The sequence below is a fragment of the Pezoporus flaviventris genome, unplaced genomic scaffold (assembly GCF_033815535.1).
Source record: "Pezoporus flaviventris isolate CSIRO_AGI_PZ_B2104156 unplaced genomic scaffold, CSIRO_AGI_Pfla_v1 ptg000031l, whole genome shotgun sequence".
Classification (NCBI taxonomy): domain Eukaryota; kingdom Metazoa; phylum Chordata; class Aves; order Psittaciformes; family Psittacidae; genus Pezoporus; species Pezoporus flaviventris.
In genome coordinates this window covers 69,039,414-69,054,218 of record NW_026892579.1, presented here as the reverse complement: position 1 = coordinate 69,054,218, position 14,805 = coordinate 69,039,414, and the positions used below count along the sequence as shown (strand labels likewise).

The window sequence follows — 14,805 nt, the reverse complement described above, 5'->3', positions numbered from 1 at the left end:
GTTTTCCACAGAAACGGATTGTTCCCTCTCACAAAATGGAGAAGCAGAGCTGCTGTCACTAAAATACAACTCTCCAGCAAGCTGCAAATTGATGTTCCCTGTACCCTCGTATTGTGCTTTCCTTACCTCGTGTTCGTCATCTTCAGTACGAAACCTGATGACGGTTTTTATGGTTTACTTTTTACAGCCTTTAATTTTATACATCTCTTGGATAATTTAATGAATTCTGTCCATTGAGCAAATGCTCCTTCTGTTGCCATGAGTGTGTGTGCTGAGTCGGTGCAGTGCACAGAGGTGCTTCTGTCCTCTCCCTCTCCAGAGCACACACGGCCCTGTTTGGATATGGGCACTGGAGTAGCTGTGCTGTGTTGTGGCGGTGGGGTGATTCCTCAGGAGGGGCCCTCAGAGGGAGCCTTCCTGAGCCAGCACAGAGAGATTCTTCCAGTGAAGTCTCTTCAGGGATGTTCAGGTTTTCCTTTGGAGCTGGGCAGGGAGGTGAAGCAGGACTTGCTTAAAATCAAACCTTAAGGAAGTCCCGTGTTTCACTGTGGAAGCAAGAATTGTCTGGAAATGCTGCTGGTATTTTCTGTTACGTATAATTTTGCTATTTATAGGTAATGATTTTATGTGGTCGTAGTGGGCTGTTAAAAGAACTCTTCACCCTTTAGCATCTGTCTACTGTAAAGGTATGGGTTACAGTCCTTTTCCAGGGTTGCTCTTAGTGACTTTCTTAACAGATGAGAACTGGTCTCCATAAAGCAGGTTTCTTTATCTCAGCACCCTAGAGCAGCCATGGCTTCACCCCTGTAGCCTGAGAGGGTCCCTGTGCCTTCTGTACATCACTGTCTGCCCCTGAGGGATGGGGAGACCTCACCTCTGAAAATGACCCCATTCAGAGTTCAGCCATTTGGCCTTGTAAGCTGAGCAGCAAAATTCATGGGATCTTTATGCAGGTGTGAACTGTCCAGCTCTCTTTGGGCTGGGAATCCAAATGTTGTGCTAAAAGGAAAAAAGAGCAGTTTCTTACCATGGTAACAGTGGTTCTGCAGGGAAATTAGACACATGTGCCCATGCTCTGCTCTCCTGTGCTGCCTTCTGGAGTGGCACAGGAAAGCCCTGGTTTCACAGGGAGTCCTAGGGAATGCTCATGAATATATAGACTGAGATCAGCATTCACCCACATGAAGATCGGTATAGTAATAGTGACTTCATTCTCAAAGGCCTTTGAGGTCCATGGATGCAAAACTCGATATAAAGGCAAGGTATTATCTGTGCAAACTGGTTTGACAGAGCTGCAGTTGCCAAAGGAGGGGATCTTGACAAAGATGACAAAATGATGAAGGCTGCACTCTTCATCACAGTTTCTTTCTCCTTTTCCTTCTCTTCCTGGTGTTTGTGTAAATCTGTGAATGCTGGAAACAGCTCCTGCAAACATGTTTACAGACATTCCTAATGAGACTCTTTGGAACATAGCTACTATTTAGAAAAACAATAACGCAGGCTGGAAAGGCTTCCATTTTCCAGTAACTTTTGTTCATATCTCCTTGGTAAACATTGATTCTTCTTTTTTTTCCTTGTGATTCAAATGGAGCTTGAAATTCAAATAGCTGTTTGTTCACCTCCTTGTTTGCCTGCCACTAGCGCTGACCTCAGCACTAACCTCGAGTGGGTTGGTTAGTCTGGTGGTTCTTACCGTAGCAGAGTTCAAGCTGTGTACATCCTGTGCGGCAGTAACTGTCGCTCAGTTTCTCAGTAGCAAATGCTGAATGAAACCAAAAGCCTGTCCTGCAGGTTTAGGATACCCAGGACAGGGCTGGGAGGGTCCCTCGAGTGGTCCCTGTTCCATCCTGTAGCACTGAGGGATCTGTGAGGATGCTGAGTATGTAAGGAGCAAGTCATCCCATGTTCCCTGCGTGGTACCCTGAGCAGTGCTTCTGACCTCAGCGCCACTCTCATGTATTTAAATGTAGCAAACACTTGAGGGTGTTGAGCTGGGTAAGGCCCAAGTCCTCAGTGTGCAATAAAATCAAGTCTAAATCCTGCTGCATGATGGAGTCTTTGCATGAAGAGCCCCAGCAATGAGCCTAAGAGCTCGTTGACACACTGCTGGTGTTTAATGGGATGCATTTACTAACACCCAGTTCTGAACACAGCACTGCTCCTTTTCTGTTGGAGTTGAAACCCTCTGTCCAACGTGGCTGTTCATCGTTGGGTGTTCAGGTTCCAGTTTTTTTATTTCAGTGAAGGTGATGTTTGCTATAAAACACACCTCTGGTAGGAAAATTCCAATGATTATTTTTAGAAATCCCACAAATAGCCCAGAGTCAAATGTTTAAACCAGAACTAGCAGGAGCTATGGGTTATCTCCATCTGAGATGGCATGTATACAGCAGTGTATATGGGCATGTGCTATGAGTGTGATGCTTTACATGGGTTCAAAGTGCGGGGAAAGAAATGCATACAAATGGATTTGCTAAAACCAATAATGATTTCATGTTAGCTTTTCCCACTGGTTACTTAAGAAGGATGTGAGAGTTTTAATGTTATAAATCAGTCCTACACTGCACATGGTGTAGAGATCCATGCAGATACATGTGAGATCCCAAGTGACAGGCGTGCTTTGCACACAGGGTCTGTGTGTTCAGGGAGCACCCTGAGACATGGGTATCACTGTTAGTGCGGTGCAGCCTGACGGCCCCAAGGAGGGTGGCACTGACTGTCCACATGAGACCTGTAGTGAAGAAGGGAGGAGGTGATGGCGAGGCTGTCGGGTACCAGGGCAGACAGGGGGGACAACATCTCTTTGATAACCAAAGAACGTGCTTCCTTTTCCCGAGGTACGCGCGCCTCTCCTGACAACAGCTTTGGTGCTTTTTTGCCTTACGTTAGTTACTGATTGCTGGTTTGTTTAATGAATTGGGTAGGAAATAAACAAGTTAGAGCTGGCGACTGACCTATCAATTATGATGTGTGATTGCTCCTCCGGGGAACATACGCAGTCATTTGTCCTGACATTTTGCTAAAATAAGGTGGTATTATGGGACCAATCCACCTAATTCCTTACTCCCTGGGGCCATTTAGTGTACTTAGCCGTTAGAAAGGTGATTTCTGAAGCATGGCAGCTGTTGGTGTTGGGGCCATTGTGCAGTGAACAAAACCGATAGATCCTGCTCATGTGCTGCCTTTGTACCCTCGATACAGAAGCCATTTCATAAACAAGGCACAACTCTTGCCTCAGAAATGGTGTTGCTGCGTTGTGCTTCGTCACTGGGGCACATGTGGAAAACAAACCCCACACAGCCTGCAGTGGGGGGTGTTTGAACCTGGCACTGCTGCAAGCCCGTGGGGTTGATCCCATTAGCTGCTGCCATTCCTGTCGAGTTCTTCGAGTTCTTACACTGCAGGTAGCATCTCTTCGTGTTCTTTTGACCTTCTGTTAACGTGGTTAAAGCCGCATTTCGGCAGACACATCACTGATGGTGTGCTGCCACAAGGCTCGGCTCTTGGCTTTGCTAGAAAGCCGCAAGTCTTTGCAGCAGAGGAGCCTGCTGGAGTTCTCGTCTGGGGCTCACAGCCCCAGGACCAGGCCCTGAAGCAGGGTCCTCGGTGCCTGCCTGTGGGACCACGAGGCCCCCGCGCCCCCCTGCAGAGCAGTGCCGGAGCTGTCCTTGGGGCAGACCTGCTCAGGGTGTCCCAGAAACACGTCCCGGTCTTACTTAAAGGGGGGGGTGCGGTCGGTTCTTGCCATTCCTTCACATCTTTCCAGTGATGCATGTTCTCCATGGGACAGAAAAGGGTTTCCAGTTTCAGAAATGCGGGAACGGCACGGATCTGTTGTCATTTATGGCCAATCCCCGTTTGCCAGCGGACCCCGCTGCAGGCGGAGCTCAGCCGTGCTGGACAGCACTGGCTGTGGGGCAGGTGCTTAGCCCGGTTCAAGGGGGTCTTTAGGATCCAGGCAGCAGCGCAGCGGTCCCGTGCTCTGTGCCGGGCAGCCGGGGGGGGGGCCGGGGCTGCGCTCCTCGCGTTCGGCGCTGCGGGCTGGACACGGAGGTGTCTTCTGGAATCTTCCCGGGGAGGGCCGGTGCTGGGAGGGCCCCCGCTCACCACCGGGTGTCAGCGTTGCGCTGCGGTGCGCGGCGGCCGGGAGAGCGCTTGTCCGGCCGTAAGAAATAGCGTTAGCTCAGCGGGGATGGCTTCGGCTTCGGCCACATCTCAGCGGGGACGGGTTGCAGGCAGTCGGCCCGCAACCTTCCTTAAGGCACGGCGCAGCCCACCACTGCGGCGGACAGGCGGCTCTGCAGCATGGCGAGCGCGGGGCACGAAACATCAATGGGGATCCCAACGGGCGGCGTGCGTCTTGAGGAGGGCAATGCAATTGCCATAGCTTTAAAATAGAATAGTTGTTCTTTCTATATTGAGTTACTCTGACAGCTGATATATAGAGAATATATTTCTACTGTAATCTCATAGGAGGAATTTAGAGGAGTTAATTTTATTAACCCTGTCTCCTGTTTGTAACCTGCTAGAAGAGAACCTGCTCAGTCTTGGAGTGCTTCCTGCTTCAGTGACACAGCAGCACCGTGTAGGAGAAGTGCCTGGCAAATAACAGAAGCAGCTCCATTTTGCTTGTCTCTTCAGTGCATTTCTGCATGTGCAATTATGAGTTCTGTGAAGTGGGAGTGTGCATAACCCAAAGCAGTCAGCACCGTGCCAAGTGGGTTCTGCTGCAAGGTGGGGAGTGTTTTCCTGCCTGTCATCAGCTGCTTGAGAATCGAGTATAGTTCAGGGCAGGACACAATTGTCAAACGCAACATTTTCTCTTGTCCCTTGTGTATTTGTTGTGAGAACCTCTGTTAGCTGCGGAGACCTAGAGACACCAGGTAAACAAACACATGGAATTTGTTCTCTGAGCCAGTGTCTGCATTAAGGAGAAACTGAAGCTGGTAATTAAAAAGTTCATACCCAGATTTTTGGCCCGAGTGTTGATCTCAGTGCATTGAGATAGATACACGTTAAGTTGGTGTCTGCCTGGCTTCCGGTCTGGCTGCTCTGTGTTCAGGAAAAGAGAAGGTTAATCCTGTCACTTTGGAAGAGTTTTCCATGAAGCACGTGAAGACACTCCAAGATAGAAGTTCCTCCTTAGAAGTAAAGCAATTTCCATGAATAAAGCAGCGAGAGTACATACTGCTCTGGAAAGTACAGAAATGGCCCAGGGAGGTTGTGAATGCTCCATCCCTGGCAGTGTTCAAGACCAGGTTGGACAAAGCCTTGGGTGACATGGTTTAGTGTGAGGTGTCCCTGGCCATGGCAGGGGGGTTGGAACTTAGAATCATAGAATCATAGAATAGTTAGGGTTGGTAAGGACCATAAGATCATCCAGTTCCAACCCCCCTGCCGTGGGCAGGGACACCTCACACTAAACCATCTCACCCAAGGCTTCGTCCAACCTGGCCTTGAACACTGCCAGGGATGGAGCATTCACAACCTCCCTGGGCAACCCATTCCAGTGCCTCAGCACCCTAACAGGAAAGAATTTCCTCCTTATATCCAATCTAAACTTCCCCTGTTTAAGTTTTAACTTGATGATCTTAAGGTCCTTTCCAACCCTAACTATTCTAGGATTCTGTGATTCTATGATTATGTAAATATGCTCCCCATTTGTCAGCTAATGGTAGTAAATGACAGCAGAGGCAGTGTTTCTCCTCTCTCACAAGGACTCCATAGCATCTTTCCCAGGAGGAGCCAGACCATTAAGCTCTGCTAATTTTCTGTGACCTATTAAACATGCACATAGTTCAACATTGTAGTACCATTTATCTTGTGCTGTGTGCTGAAAAACCATAGCGTTAGTCATGTCCGTGAGCCATGGTGAGCTCTGTGTGTATGCAAGGTGAGGCACGGCTCATGGTTTAAGGATTCTCAGCAGGATTTGGCTGGGTTCTTTTCATGCATTTCTGTGTCATTTTCCATATTTTTTCACAGCTGAGCTATTCTCTGAACCACACAAATCGAAAGCTGGTGCTGGAATCCAAAGTGTCTGTCAACGCCAGGATTGTGGTGGTTGGTGCATCCGACGTTGGAATCTCTTTTCTGGAAACGCTCGTTTTTTGGTAAGTTTTCTATTTTATTTCCGTTATTGAGAAGAACGTGTTGCCTTTTGGTTGAGGGGCTTGCTGCATCCATTCAGAACCATGCTTTGAGTCTGTCTCCATTGCTAGTTGGTAAAGGGCTGAGTGTCTGAGGATGTTCAGAGATAGGTGCTGCATCCTGGTGGGCTCTGGAACTTGGAAGTGCTGACAGAGCTGCTAGTAAATCCGCAGGGTGAAGGCGTGCTGAATTTCCATATACTTCACATCTCTTTGACAGTTGTTCTTGCACAGAAATATGAGAGGTGGAGGTTAAATCCATGGCCCTCACATGTGCTCCAAAGCAGTATTGATCTGTAAAGCCAGTTGTACTCAGTGGGATCACAGATCACTGTCTGAATCCCTGCCATCTCTTCCCTGTTGTGATGTGTGTTTTCAGAGCTGTGCAGTGTATGACAGAAGCTTGCTGAGTTTTAACCCCACTGTGCTGCTCTTGACTGTAATGACACCTTTTGATACCTGTGATTCCAATGAGTCTTTTGATGTTTGGGATTGCTTAGGAACCAAGGATTGTCCTTTTAGGCCCTTGTGCTGTTTTTGCTGTAGACCCTGGGGTGATGGGAAGGGCTAGCAGAGGACATGCTCTGTAGCAGTCTGGGCCTGCTCTGTGGCCCACCAAGAGCACAGGCCACCAGCACACATTAAAGGATTCATGAGCAGTGAAACTGCAAATCAGATTGCTGTGGTGACCTTGACTTCTTGTGGTGACCAAACTGGAGTAAATGAACAGTCTGAACTGGTTCAGAAGGGGAATAAATGTATACAAATTCTTATACCTTCCATTGTCGGAGTGTCCTGGGTTCAGCCATAGCAGTCATGGGTGTTATCAGCACTGTTCCCAGGCTGAAAGTCAAAAACACAGCACTGCACCAGCTACTAAGAAGGAGAAAAAAGACTGCTACTGCTGAACCCAGGGCTCTGAGCCAGGGCAAAGTTCTGTTCCACAGACTTCCCACGGGTAGGACAAGGTACCCCCTTCCCGATACCTGACTGCTTGCGTTTCCCTGCCATACCCATCCCTAGCTGTTGTGGGGGCTGTGGGGAAGTCAGGCTGTATGTGAGAATCCAGGTCCTTCTGTGCAGTTGTTGTTTTCCTCATAAATGAAACATACATCCTAGAAATGTCTGGAAAGACTTGCAGGATGAACGCGGTAGTTACAGCAGCGCAGCCAGTGCAGCCGGGGAGGCTGGCAGGGAGCTGACGGTTCTGCCTGTTTCTGTCGGTTGAGTCAAGAGTTTGTATTTCTACAGCAGCCATGAATAACATCACAAATTAAAATATCAATATGGCAGGAGAAGCAGGAGCTGAAGTGCTTTGTGGCTGTTATTATAGTGCTAGAGCAGGGGAGGAAAAATACCAGCTGCTTGCTCTTTTTCCTTAGGTTCTGACTGCCTGCAGAGCATCCCTCTTGGGATAAAATCCCTTTCCTCTCATCCTCCTGTGCCACTCAAAACTCTTTTAAAAATGCACTTTACAGCTATCAGCCATGTTCCTGTTGCTCACCCCACGCTGTATTACTGCACTTTCAGCATGAAGTACTGTGAGGGAAACCAAAGCACATTGATGCTGTGAATGTGTCGGCCAGAAGCTGGGTCCCTGCAGTGAGCAGGGCATGAGAGCCTGTCTGCAGCACTGCACCAAGGGGTGCTCCTGCTTGGGGGAACCTGAGCCTTGCTCTCAGACCCAAGAAGCAAAGAGGCAGCACTTAGTGCAGAATGCCCCAGCACTGATATTCATGTATGTATGGACTTCAGAAAGAGGATGTTTTAATTTTCACATCAGCAGCAGATCAAGTCTCGTGATCGATGTGAAGGCCTTTTAATACAATTTGGTTTAATTTACTCATATTTTTCTAGTACTGTTTGCAGAAGCTACATGCACTAAAAATAGCCAGATTGAATTAATTTGTAAGCCCCTAATCCTGAAAAAGAGGAAGTAGTTTTCTCCTCATTATTCTTCATACTTAATTATTTTACATGCTCAGTCACCATGGAAACACACAATGTAATTCACTTACCAACAGAACAGTTATTAGAACTACATGTTACAAGTGTTTTCAACTTTTTTCAGCTGAAGAAATCCATTTTCCATTGAACAGGGATCATCCCGAGCGTTGCCTCTCAGCAGCCTCCTTCCCGCTGTGCCAGGCAGGGCCCTGCAGCGTGTCTGCTGCAGCACTGGGGAGGGTCACCCTGTCCCCTGCAGCCAGGGGCACCCCTGCTTATCCACCCGCACCGAACACGAGCCTGACAGTGCTTGCTGCAGGGGTGTGTGTGGTGTGTGGTGACACTGGCACAGGGCGCCCAGAGAAGCTGTGGCTGCCCCATCCCTGGCAGTGTTCAAGGCCAGATTGGACACAGGGGCTTGGAGCAAGCTGCTCCAGTGGAAGGGGTCCCTGCCCGTGGCAGGGGTTGGAGCTGGAGGAGCTTTAAGGCCCCTTCCAACCTAAACCAGGCTGGGGTTCTGTATGTGCTGTGAACGGCTGTCTCAGTGCTGCTTCAGTCTTCCCGTGTGGCTCACCACCTTGCTGCTGGAGTTTCTGGAAACAGGTTGTCACAGAGGTCAGAGCGCTGGGGCACCCAAATTGGTGCCTGTTGTTTCAAAGGGCAGTCTGGAAATGCTGCACATGAGTGTATGGAATGACCTGCTAGCAGGAATGCTTCTTCCTGATGCTTGGGGTGCTCTGAGGCCTGGAGAATTGAATCTGTTCTGCTTAATCTATCGCTAGTTCAGCGGAGGTGATCTCATTATTCATGTTTCACCATTCAGACATATCTCTCCTGCTGATCCCTGTCCTCAGAGTGTAATCACATGCAGACGTGTTTCCAGCCGTAGCGCTGCTTTCCTGCAGGCTCAGGGATGTTTTATTCGGGAAGCAGGGGAGCAGTGCAGGCAGAGCCCAGCTTCCCATCCACACAGGGCTAGCCGTGGGCACAGGTGACAGAACGGCTCCTCCAGCACATGAGGGGCTGCAGCGAGCTGGCAGCAGAGCCCAGGCACTGCGGAGGGGCAGCGAGGAGCTGCACCATCCGTTACTGCAGGCATCAACTGCCCTGCAGGAGCGTGGCAGGCAGGAAGGAGCTGTGAGTGCCGCCGGTCCTGCTGGGGCTCCTCCTGGCACTGCAGTTACATCCTTCCCCTCGCACAGAGCCAGCCCTGAGACACGGCTTGCAGGACCTGCAGCGCATCAGTCCCCTTGTTAAAGAGGTGCAAACCCGGGGGGATGTTCAGTGCTAAAGGAGAAGCAGCCACTGAACCAATCCCCCTCGTGAGAGCGCTGCTCAGCCCAGCAACACCCGGCCCCTATTGTTCCCTGCCCTCCTCGGCAGGCTCTGGCCTCCCTCCCTTTGTCGCGGGGCTTTGCGGGGAGAGCCTTCGGCTCCAGTGAGTCAAGGCGGAGAAACTCCGAAGAGAGGCTGAGCTAAAACACAAGTTTTCCTCGGTTTTAGTTTCCCTTGAGGGACTTGGTCCTTGGGGGTGCGGGGAGAGGGTGGAACAAGAAAAACTACATGGAAGAGTTTTATCAGCCATTTTGGTAAATACGTGCATGCCCCTACACTTGCAGTGCTACAAGCCACCTGACACACTGTCATGGATGGAGACCCTAAAAAGGAGTCTGAATTTAAAACTAAAGGAAGTTTTTAAGAAACTAAGCCTTTTTTTTTTTTTTTTTGGCATCCCCACTGAGCTGGAGTGTGCATCTACTAAACTTACACATGAAAAAGCTGGTTTAAATGCTCAACCTGCACGTGTTCAATGACACTTGTATCTGGAAAAGACTTGTAAGTGTAAAATGTGTTTTGTGAGTACAGACTGTCAGTACCTCTGAGTGTGAGAGGAGAAACGAGCTCAGTTCCGAGTTCTGCAAATACCAGTTCTTGGAGGTGAGGGTCAGCAGGAGAAACATCCAGTGCAGCTAACGAGGTATTTGAAAGGCTGTGAACAGCTACAGCTGACGATACGGAGTTGCACAATGCTCAGTTACACCAGTGTTCCCCATTGGGTATATCCTTAGGGGAAGGTAAGCTACAGCCCAGCTTTTCGACCTTCTCATATGCCCCAGTACTGAGATGCTTTACAGTAACCTCAATGCTGAATGCTGGTGTCCCAGGAGGGCAGGGCAGGGCAGTGGGTTGGATGTGCTTATTTCTTTGACACTGTAAGAGCACTGGCCGTGGCCGCAGCGTTCTGCCAGAGTTAGGCCAGAGACCCAGTTAGACCCAACCGTGCTGCTGGCTCTGCGTGGCTGAGGGCACAGCGTGCTCACAGCACTGACAGTGCTGGCAGTGCTCACACTGCTCACAGTGCTTAAAGTGCTCACAGCACTCACAGTGCTGGCAGTGCTCACAGCACTGTCAGTGCTCACACTGCTCACAGTGTTCACAGTGTTTACAGTGCCCACAGTGCTCACAGTGCTGGCAGTGCTCACACTGCTCACAGCGCTGGCAGTGCTCACACTGCTCACAGCGCTGGCAGTGCTCACACTGCTCACAGTGCTGGCAATGGTCACAGTGCTCACAGTGCTTACAGTGCTCACAGTGTTCACAGTGCCCACAGTGCCGACAGTGCTCACAGTGCTGGCAGTGCTCACAGTGCTCACAGCTCTGGCAGTGCTCACACTGCTCACAGTGCTGGCAATGGTCACAGTGCTCACAGTGCTTACAGTGCTCACAGTGTTCACAGTGCCCACAGTGCTGACAGTACTCACAGTGCTGGCAGTACTCACAGTGCTGGCAGTTCTCACAGTGCTGGCAGTGCTTACAGTGCTCACAGTGTTCACAGTGCCCACAGTGCTCACAGTGCTCACAGTGCTCACAGTGCTCACAGTGTTCACAGTGCCCACAGTGCCGACAGTGCTCACAGTGCTGCCAGTGCTCACAGTGCTCACAGCTCTGGCAGTGCTCACACTGCTCACAGTGCTGGCAATGGTCACAGTGCTCACAGTGCTTACAGTGGTCACAGTGTTCACAGTGCCCACAGCGCTGACAGTGCTCACAGCGCTGACAGTACTCACAGTGCTGGCAGTACTCACAGTGCTTGCAGTTCTCACAGTGCTCACAGAGCTGGCAGTGTTCACAGTGCTGACAGTACTCACAGTGCTGGCAGTGTTCACAGTGCCCACAGCACTGACAGTGCTCACAGCGCTGACAGTGCTTACAGCACTGGCAGTGCTCACACAGCTCACACCGCTGGCAGTGCTCACAGTGCTGGCAGTGTTCACAGTGCTCACAGCGCTGACAGTGCTTACAGCACTGGCAGTGCTTGCAGTGCTCACAGAGCTGGCAGTGGTCCCAGTGCTCACAGTGCTCACACCGCTGACAGTGCTCACAGTGCTGACTGCTCACAGGGCCTGCTGGCAGCCCCCCGGCTGCAGGCATGCAGCTCTCAGCAGTGTCTTGTCGCTGGTCCCACTGTAGTGAACCAATTAGCTCTTTATCCACCTCTTTGCATATAGCTGTGGAGAGCAGCATTGTCTCCTGATTATAGGGAAAACCCTGTTTAATCCATGATCTCAAAACCTCCTCAATCCAACCTCTGCTGTAAACAATGACTTATTCTCTGAGGACACTGGGAATATACATAACATGCTACATGAAACATGCTAAATGAAGGTGGCTGTGGGAGGGGTTGGGAAATAGATTTCCCTTTCCACGTGGGTGCACTTAAATAACTACTGCATTTAAAAACCAAGTGGATCAAAGGGCATGTTTATCAAAGCCCAGAACTTTTTCTTAAGGCAGAGCCGGAACCTGGCACAGGAAACTCGTGAGTATCTGTGTGCAGGACAGTGTCTCCCGTTGTGAGCTGAATTTGTCAAAGATCAGCTTGGAAATGGCAGGGGTTGGAACAGGGAGTGTGACAGGAGAGCCCAGCGGCTGCTCTCCGGCAGTGCAGCGCGCACTGCCCTGCACATCTGGCCTGTTGGCAGTGGTTACCTAACGCTTGCTGTTTAATTAGGCTTTTTATCTCTGCATTTGTCTGAGAACATCTGAAGCTTCCATGTTGCCTGGCACTAATTAGTTGACTAATTAAATAGTTAGTGCTTACTTGCTGATCACAGAGCTAACGTGTAATGAATGCTTTGGTGATCCTCATTGCCTTATACTCTCTGTCTCTGCCACAGGAATTGAGATACATGTGCTTCCTTTTGACTGTCTTTTTTTCACACCAAGGCAAATGCAGAACAATGTTGTGGTTGACCATGTGTTCAGTGTCACCGGGCCCATGTCCTTCAGATGTTGTTGCCTTCCATCATTTCTGGTGAATAGAGATCAAGTTGTGACAGAGATAAATACGATGGGTCATATCTCACCATGTTGTGCAGTCAGGATCACAAAGGACACTGTCAGTGACTGATACCAGACACAGACTGGGGGAGAGGATGTGGGTCAGCTCCGCCTGCCTAGCAGCCACTGACCTGCTTCTGCCAGAAGGTATCAATTAGCATCGATATGGGGTTGGTTTATAGTTCTTGTTTTGGAGACAGCTTTCAGTTTTAAATAGATTATTTTAGCTTGAAGTACTTACCCTTTAAACACATGTGAACATTTGTCTGAGCCCAAACTATTCTTTCACACATCAAATTTGTAAGGATTTGGTGATTTTGGTACTATTTAGGTAGGAATATTTACAACTTCCTGTTGCATGTTAAAACTGGTCTTGGAAATAGTGTTTTCGCGTGAAAAGCCTGTTTCAGAATTGCCATGAGTCACAGGAGTCTCTACAGAATGCTGTTCCGTGTGCGTTGTACCCCTCCTGGTGACTGGGGGTGGCATTCCTGGGCTCTTGGAGCAGCTCTGTGCCAGGTAACCTGGGTGCCCATCGTGCTCTGATCAGTGCGGGTCAGAGCAAACAAAGCAGCATTCCAAGTGGAAACACTGCGTGCGAGTGCTCCGGCTCTGCTGAAGCCATGCAGCAGATGTACTTTCTCTGCCGTTCATGTTTGGTTTCCTTTGTTTGATGTTTGTTTCCCAGGGCTGCTGTGGAGGTGGAATCACTGAGGTCTCCAAAGCTGTCTGTAAACTGCCTGTGGGTTGGTTCTGAAGCACTGAAGAGTGTTCAGACCCGTTGGCTGTTAAGTTGTGACCCTTCTCCCTAGTGATTAGTGTACATTTGATTCCTGGTCACATGTAGATCTGTATGTACTCTGACAGAACATCACTGTTTGAAGGTGCTTGCTTGGTTTTTCTGAATGCTTGATGAGCTGAAATGTTAAGGTCCTTTTCTGGAATGATGCGGTTACCCTTCAGGTCCCAGGAAGGAGATGAGTCTGATGCACTTTACATTGCAGTGAGAGCTGGGAGTGCACAGGATAGAGCAACGAGCTGGTGAATCTCTGCTGCATGCTGTGTTAGCCAGGCTGCACAGGCTCCTAGTGGGGCTTGGTTGGGGTAGGTGGAGCTGTAGTTTGATTGCCCCAGTACCCATGTTACTGCATGGTGGTGGGAACTGGGACACGTCGTGCTGTGGGGCTGGATGCCCTGGGCCCTGGTGTCAGTGGCACCTCTGCAGTAACTGGGCGTCACTTCAGTTTCATGGGAGCTGAGGGCTCGGCGAGGGGGGGAGCTGCTGGAGAAGCACCTCCTTGCCCCGGTGAAGAGCCGGGGGCCAAAGGCTGTGTGGTGCTGCCCCTCGCGGGCTGCTCCCGCTGGGGACCAGTACCAGTGAGGCAGCTGTGCCTTCCCGGCTGCCAGAGCCCAGTGCCGCAGCTGCTCCATGCAGATGTTGGGCTCAGGGATGGCGGCCCTGCTCCAGCCTGGCCCTGGTGCTGCCGGCTGTCTGCCAGGAGCCCGTAGCGCTGCCACGCTGCCTCAGGACACGCAGCTCTCGGGGGTGACTGCTCTTCCTGCCCGCTCCTGCTGTCAGGAGCAGAATGTGCCCAGGAGTGAAGACAAAAACGTTGGTACTGGTCTCAAGCCATTCAAATTCAAGGCAAGTCAATCCCCCAACGTCCATGTGCTTTTCCAAGTGCGTACTCTTCATCCCTGTAAAGGCAGCATTGCCAGATCTGCGCCAAGCAACACCACGCAGTCAAAATACTCATGTCCTCTGCAATAACCTGGAAAACTGGGGTCTGGTAAATAGGCAGCCGTAAATAATCCCTTGGCTGGCTGATAATATTAAAAATGTTCTGTTCACAAGCTGGAATTTACGCTGTGTGTTATGCACTGAAGCATTCACCCTGCAGCAGACAAAACAGCAACATTTCAACCACATTCTAGTTTTACTGCCCAATTTATGGCATCTTCATCTGTGGAAAATGGTGTTGATGTGTCTCAACTGCAATTCTGAAACTGCCAGGTGATTAGATTCAAACAGCTAGAGACTAACTAGCGAGGCCATAATCAGATACCCCTCATTTTCTGTCTAGAAACATAATTGCCCTGTTTTATACTTTTAAGAGGATGAAATGCTGAAACATTTATGGAATGGAAATTGAAATTTTAGTAAGGAAATGCTCTCAGTAAAGCAGTGCTTGGATGGTGCTTTGATTTGGTCAAGCTCAAAGCCAACTTACATTGGGATAGTGGGGCTGATCGGGTAGACTTGGTAGCTGTGGGTGTTCCCCCGCAAGTGTGTGGATGTGTCTGAATGACCGTGTGTGGTGTATGGGAAAGGAAAGAGCTCTCAGATCTTCCTGTTGGGTCACACAAT

The 14,805-nt window shown here is 49.9% G+C and overlaps 1 protein-coding gene across 5 annotated transcripts in view; it reads left to right on the top strand.

Moving 5' to 3' along the window:
* The window catches only part of CFAP61 (cilia and flagella associated protein 61), a 103,107-nt gene that overhangs the window by 43,546 nt on the left and 44,756 nt on the right, over positions 1-14,805 (top strand). For all 5 annotated transcript variants that reach the window (XM_061461760.1, XM_061461761.1, XM_061461759.1 and 2 more), the window contains one exon: positions 5,986-6,113. In XM_061461760.1, the coding sequence (XP_061317744.1) occupies positions 5,986-6,113 (128 nt within the window). The remainder of the gene's footprint in view (positions 1-5,985; positions 6,114-14,805) is intronic.